Source organism: Taurulus bubalis, assembly GCF_910589615.1.
Source record: "Taurulus bubalis genome assembly, chromosome: 15".
Classification (NCBI taxonomy): domain Eukaryota; kingdom Metazoa; phylum Chordata; class Actinopteri; order Perciformes; family Cottidae; genus Taurulus; species Taurulus bubalis.
In genome coordinates, this window is record NC_136603.1 from 22,919,058 (window position 1) to 22,925,057 (window position 6,000).

General features: G+C 42.3%; 1 protein-coding gene across 1 annotated transcript in view; it reads right to left on the bottom strand.

The window, feature by feature from the left end:
• Positions 1-933: 933 nt before the first annotated feature.
• The window catches only part of dpp10 (dipeptidyl peptidase like 10), a gene marked incomplete at both ends in the record, with an annotated part of 187,520 nt that continues 182,453 nt past the window's right edge, over positions 934-6,000 (bottom strand). Inside the window, 4 exons of the mRNA XM_079231365.1 lie at positions 934-1,071; positions 4,156-4,229; positions 4,495-4,567; positions 5,177-5,235. Of these exons, the coding sequence (XP_079087491.1) occupies positions 934-1,071; positions 4,156-4,229; positions 4,495-4,567; positions 5,177-5,235 (344 nt within the window). The remainder of the gene's footprint in view (positions 1,072-4,155; positions 4,230-4,494; positions 4,568-5,176; positions 5,236-6,000) is intronic.

Here is a 6,000-nt window from a genome sequence, read left to right on the forward strand (position 1 = left end):
AAGAAAGAAAAAAGATTGAATGATGTGTGGCCTGAAACTGAAATTACTGTATGGCCAATATCCATTATCTTCATATAGAAAGAATAACTTAGTCATGATACAGCTCACGTGGTATAACTGATACTAAACTGACTGCAATGCTGTGTCTCAGGACCTGAGTTGACATAGGCTAACATGACACTGCTAATGGATGCCAGCGAGTAAGACTACAGTATGTTGAGCCTCATAAGGCATTGTACATGTCTACACGAGACCCCTGCACAATAAAGTGTGACCTATGAAGACAGTTGTTCATTCAGGGTGGGCGATGGCGGAGTGTTTTAGCAGGAAATAGCACTTATCCAGGAATCGGCTCTGCTTTTTGCGGTGAACTAGCATTTCCTTGTGCGACAATACGACAACCAAAGGAGAGGTGAGATCAAAAGTGTACATCTGTGTTCTTTTTTTTCTTTCCCGAGCGCTACCACAAACGGGACTAACGTGGCAAAAATGAGTGAAGCCGCGAGGCGGGGAAAAGAACCATGCACTTGTGGATGACTGCAGCCCAGAGAGCCCAGAGGGATGGAGGTGGTCTTCCGTGCGCTTTGCCAAGAAACGGAGCGTCCCAAAATTGAAATGACTTAATGCTAGAGGGCAGTTCCCGCCTGGAGTCCCGGGCTACGCGAGTGTCACTGTTTGTGTCCTTCAGTTCTCTTTTCAACACATGTATACACAGTCACACACTGGAGTTCTGTCTCTCTCTCTCATACACACACACACACACACACACACACGCGGCCATACACATACGCACACACACACTTTAAGAGCACTAGCAGCTCTAACCCATTGTCCATGTCCAGCGAAACACTTGGTCCAAACGTTAAAGGCCTTGACGGATTTGTAGCTAAATTCTTCAAGCTCTGCCAAAGGTCTGGCCCTCAAAGCCTCCGTCTACTCCTCTTCCTCCTCTTCCTCCTCAGGCAGCGGTAGCAGCTCTTCCTTCAGACAGTCCCTGTAGAAGCTGGTCAGCGTGGCATAGAGGTGCTGGCGACTCTGCTGAGACAGGAAGTGGCCCTCATCTGGGTAGATCTGGTGGGTAAGAAGTACGTACATTAGTGGACAGAGGTCTGCAGACACACACATAATATGGGGTTGGGTGAGTGTAGTACAGATGTTGCTGCTGTCGGCCACATCTGTATACGACATCGCTATGTCACTTCTTCGCGTTCCAAATGAGGCTATTTACGTTTATTGGTTGCAAAAAAACAACAACATGGCGACGGCCGTAATCCAAGATGGCGACGGCAGAATCGCCGTACTCCTGGCTTCAAAGTGGCAGTCCACAAACCAATGGGTGATGTCACGATGTATACGTCCACTAAGCGTTCAGCTCGAACCAATAACATGGTAAAAGGATCAAATGATGTGTTATGTAAAAGGTGTTGCTTCCAGTGACAAACCCACAGACGTATCAACCAACTTTACTGATTGCAAACCGGATGTTTTGTTCAGTCTCACTTTATTCTCAACTTAACCTCTTAAAGCCCACTGTACACTACCTGCTTCGCACCAAAAAGTGTTTCCCCTCAGCTGTTGGTGGAGACCAAAATAAAGCTTAAAGGAGAGTGCATTCATCAGGTGACTAGAAGCACAGGGTCATCTTTATGTCATAGCTGCTTGTTTGGCTTCAGCCAATCGGCTTGTAGCTCCGTCACTGCGAGCTAAACACTCAACAAAAGTCACGACTGTTTGTGTCCTGGCTCCTCAATGGTGGAACGAGCTCCCCATTGACATCAGGACAGCAGGAAGTCTCTACATCTTCCACAGCTAACTAAAAACACATCTTCTTTTGACTATACCTAGCACCTAATAGTTTTGCTTTCTTGAAGAAATTGTACTTTCTTGATTTTTGTTGTTCTGAGTTTGTACTGTATTGTAATGTAATGTAAAACCCTACCATTCCAACCTTCTCTCAATAATGCCAAATAATCTACTTGGGCCTCTGGGCAACATGGTAGTTTATTGATTAGTTTAAGTTACTTATTTATTTGTCGGGGATCATACACAAAGCACATTGTCGCTTGTCAGAAAAGATATTGTACACCAGATTTAGCTACTAACTGCATCGGCAGTTGTAATAATCATTCCCCTCAGCCTCCCTTCCACCAATTTTCATCATATTTTAAGAATGCCACAGTGATTATATTGTTGGGGTAGCATGTGTAGGACTCAAAATAACAGTAGAATAAGTTAATTTACATTTCTTTTTGCCATTAACAGTAATATTTGTCTTTTGTTTGTGCTTATACACATTGTTCCACTTTTCACAATATTCAAAGTAAGACAAGAAAATCTGAGCCAATTTCAATGTTTCCCATTGTCTGAGACAGTTTAGCAGCCGCTTGTCCGTCTTCTCCCTCTTAGGAGTATATGACTGTGTCATCTGCATACATCATGATTTATAAATCATCACACAAATAGGTGTATCATTAATGTACAAACTAAATAACAATGGGCCAAATACAGAGCCCTGTTGATCTACCCAACACACCCTGAGTGTTCTCTGATAGATATGATTGAATCAGATTTAATGTGTTGTTAGAGATATGGTTAAACAACTTTTAAAGTATTACATGGTTAAATGTGTCATACGTGAGTCAACCCCACACGCGTTCTTTGTCCAAATAAGCCTTGATGACTTCAAGGAAAAGCAACAAGTAGTTTCAGTAAAATCAATGGATTACATCGGATGGTCCTCTTCAGATGTGATATTATGTTAATATTTCCGAACACTGAGAAAGATACCCTCCTCTAATGACTAATGTCTGTTCAATGTAAGTAGTAGATGTTGTTAAATGGTCTTTGAAAGAACAGTCTCCAACCATCTCTTGCTTTTGAATTTGCATGAGAATAAAGTAATTGTACTAATTTAAACCACAGGAATCTGTAACTCTCTAAACCAATGTATTGCCACCATAAGGCCTTCATCCTATTCATTACGTTCTGTAGCTCAAACTTCTACCAGTACATTTGTCAATGATCTCTTTCAGTGTTTCCATTTTCCTGTTGAATGGGTTCAAGAAAGACGTTTCTTTGGCCTTCCTGGATTGCATTGTAACCCATCAGTTCCTTTAGAATTGTTTTTCAAGGCTGCCATCGTGTCTTCATTAAACGCCAGAGCATTTCATTCAGCTATGGTAAAGTGTTTCTATTGTGTCTGTGGGGCATAACTTCAGTATGAGCTGTTTATTTATCACACGCGTTCTCATTGTCATTCTTTACCTCAAGTCGTATTAGTCCATTTAGTTTGCCTATTACTTTAGAAAAACACAACTAATGAATGATGAATGAAACAACTAACAAAACAAATTCAATTTCTATTCCAGGACTTTGACAACTTTACAATGTTATATGACTTGAAGAAAGAAGACACCCTTTGCAGTTGGTGCCTGTACAGTACAATTACAATAGAGGACATTTCAGGACATTTAAAGTTCAGGGATTTCAATTTTATTTCACCGAAAGTGCCTTTACATAAATCCTGACCTCCGTTACAATGTTCTCCATCTTGTCTTTAAGGGGCCAGGTATATTAAAAACAGAGTACCGTGTTTCAGAAAGACACAATTAAATTAGTCAAGATTAGATTTAGTTAACAATTGCTAAAACACAATGTTCCTCATCCATCAAGATCCTGGAAGTTTCTACTTTCCGGTTCCAGAGTGTTAAACGTTCCGTGTGAATCATTGTAGTTCTCACCTCTTGTATTGCTTTGCTGTTGGTGCAAGCTGCCTAAGCCTCCAACAGCTTTCACACATGAATTAATTTCTCTATATATATATCATTTAAAACAATCACATTTATGGAGATATCGACTGGTTGGAATAAATCAGAACCATCCACCAAATCGTTCCCAAATGTAGATGATCAAGTCAGACTCTTATAGAAAAACATTGACTGTGATGGTCTGAGGTGATTCTGACACCATCTGACACCCCAGCAGCAGTGTTTACACATATCATTCAGCCGCTCTGAGCTGATTAGACACATTCTGACACTTTGGTAAAGTGTTATTTGCATTATCTTGTACGTGTGACGTCATACAATCCATGCATGTCCATCACGCTTTAACAAAAGCAGTATAAAGGTTGGGCCTCCACACACGGATACACACCTGCATCGAGTAGTTTGCTCCAACTTTCACGAGGTTCTTGACGAGCTCAGCAGTATGCTGGAAGTGGATGTTGGCTGGGAATAAATACATACAAATGCAACATGTCAGCAAGATTCAGAATGAATCCTAACTGGGAAAAAGACGAGACAATCAGATTCTAGCGGGATGGAAATACTTCAACAAACATGCATTGAACATGCACGGCTTTCCTCTGGATATTCAAATTACCCAACCTCTCTTTTTATCTTTTGATTAGAAACCATGTGCCTCTTTATGTCCCAGGGTTGCATGCTTCTTTGTGCTCAGCGCCGCAGATACAGGGATTTCATTCATTCTCACCGTCTGCCGTGCCGTGCACCAGCAGCAGCTTCTGCTCCCGGAGCGCTTGAACGTTCTGCAGCACACTGGAAAACTGCGAGGAAATCAGAAGTAGAGGGGAGATAATAGATTGATTGATATGCTAAGTTACATTGAAGAGAGCAATACAAATAAAGAAGTATGATCACATGAAAGACAGTGTGGTAAATTGCATCCTGCCCTGATGACATGACACACACAGACACAGTTCAATCCAATTAGAGAAGTGATGAAGAGTCTCCCATCGACAACATCATTCTATGCTTGGAATAGCACTGTTTGCGCAAATTGTGAAAAAACAAGTCTGCAGATTGGAAAACAAACTGAAAGCAGTGAATTGCTTGTGCCGGACAGGTTTGTTGGTTGTTTACAATGTGCTTGTGAAAAACAACATCCCTCTTGTTCTCCCTCACTGCTCTCTCTCTCTCTCTGATAAAGAAACATCTCGTCTGTGCGGGAATCCTGAGAAAGCCAGCAACTTATAAAGAACATGTGATCTGACACAGTTACCTGAGAGAGATGAGTGACAAAATCCTATGGAGCATGAAAACAAAGTGAAGCATTGCTGCCTCTGACTTTGATAGCAGCGTTCGGTAGCTGTGGGAGACTGAGTGTGGGTGTGTCACTTTCAACCATCAAACAACGAGGGGCGGTGAACACGCACCTGGTATCTGCTGTCGTCCCGTAACGGCAAGCCAAGGTATCGCTCGGAGAACGCCGATGCTGTGCAAATGAGAAGTGAGACATTCTTAAGGCAGACAGTCAGCTGCAGAGACACAGAGGTCACGTCATCCCGAAGCCCAAATGAAATGCTTCCAGTGAGGAGACACAAAGAACACCTTTGAGTAGCTGTGAGGCTCCATCATGGCAGAACTAATGCTCTTTTTTATGGAAAAGCTGAGATTTACCTCACTGAAACAAACGCTTTGCTTTTTACTCTCCACACAAACATGGCACTGCTTTTTTTATACTTGAATGTTTTACTTATACTTGACTTGTCAGATGGCGAATATGGAGAGAGAATTTCTGCTCGGTCGTTCGTTTCTGCAGACCAGAGATATGTTGAATATGACCTTTTTTCCTTTTTTAAATGTGAATGTTTTTGCCTTTGGGAGGAGCAAGTGATGTAGTGTGGAGCACCCGTTATTGTAAGTTAGTGGTATGTAAGTGACAACGAGTGAGAATGTCCACATGCATGGTGTCACCGTGGTGGAAACCTCAAACTGACACAGGACGGTTTGAGTTGCTTCTGAAACCAAAAGGTTTATAGGGCCACAAAGAGCAATGAGGAATGGACCCAAATGACCAAATACGGTGTGAAGTGATTTTATTTACAGCAAGGACCAGTCCAAGACAGAGGGGAGACAAACAGGGTTTAAATACACGGGGGAGGTGCAGGTGATTGGACACAGGAGGATTAAATTAGGGGCGGGGCAGACTATCACAGGGGCAGGAAGTGATGCGAGCAGAGGACACTAGAGACAGGGA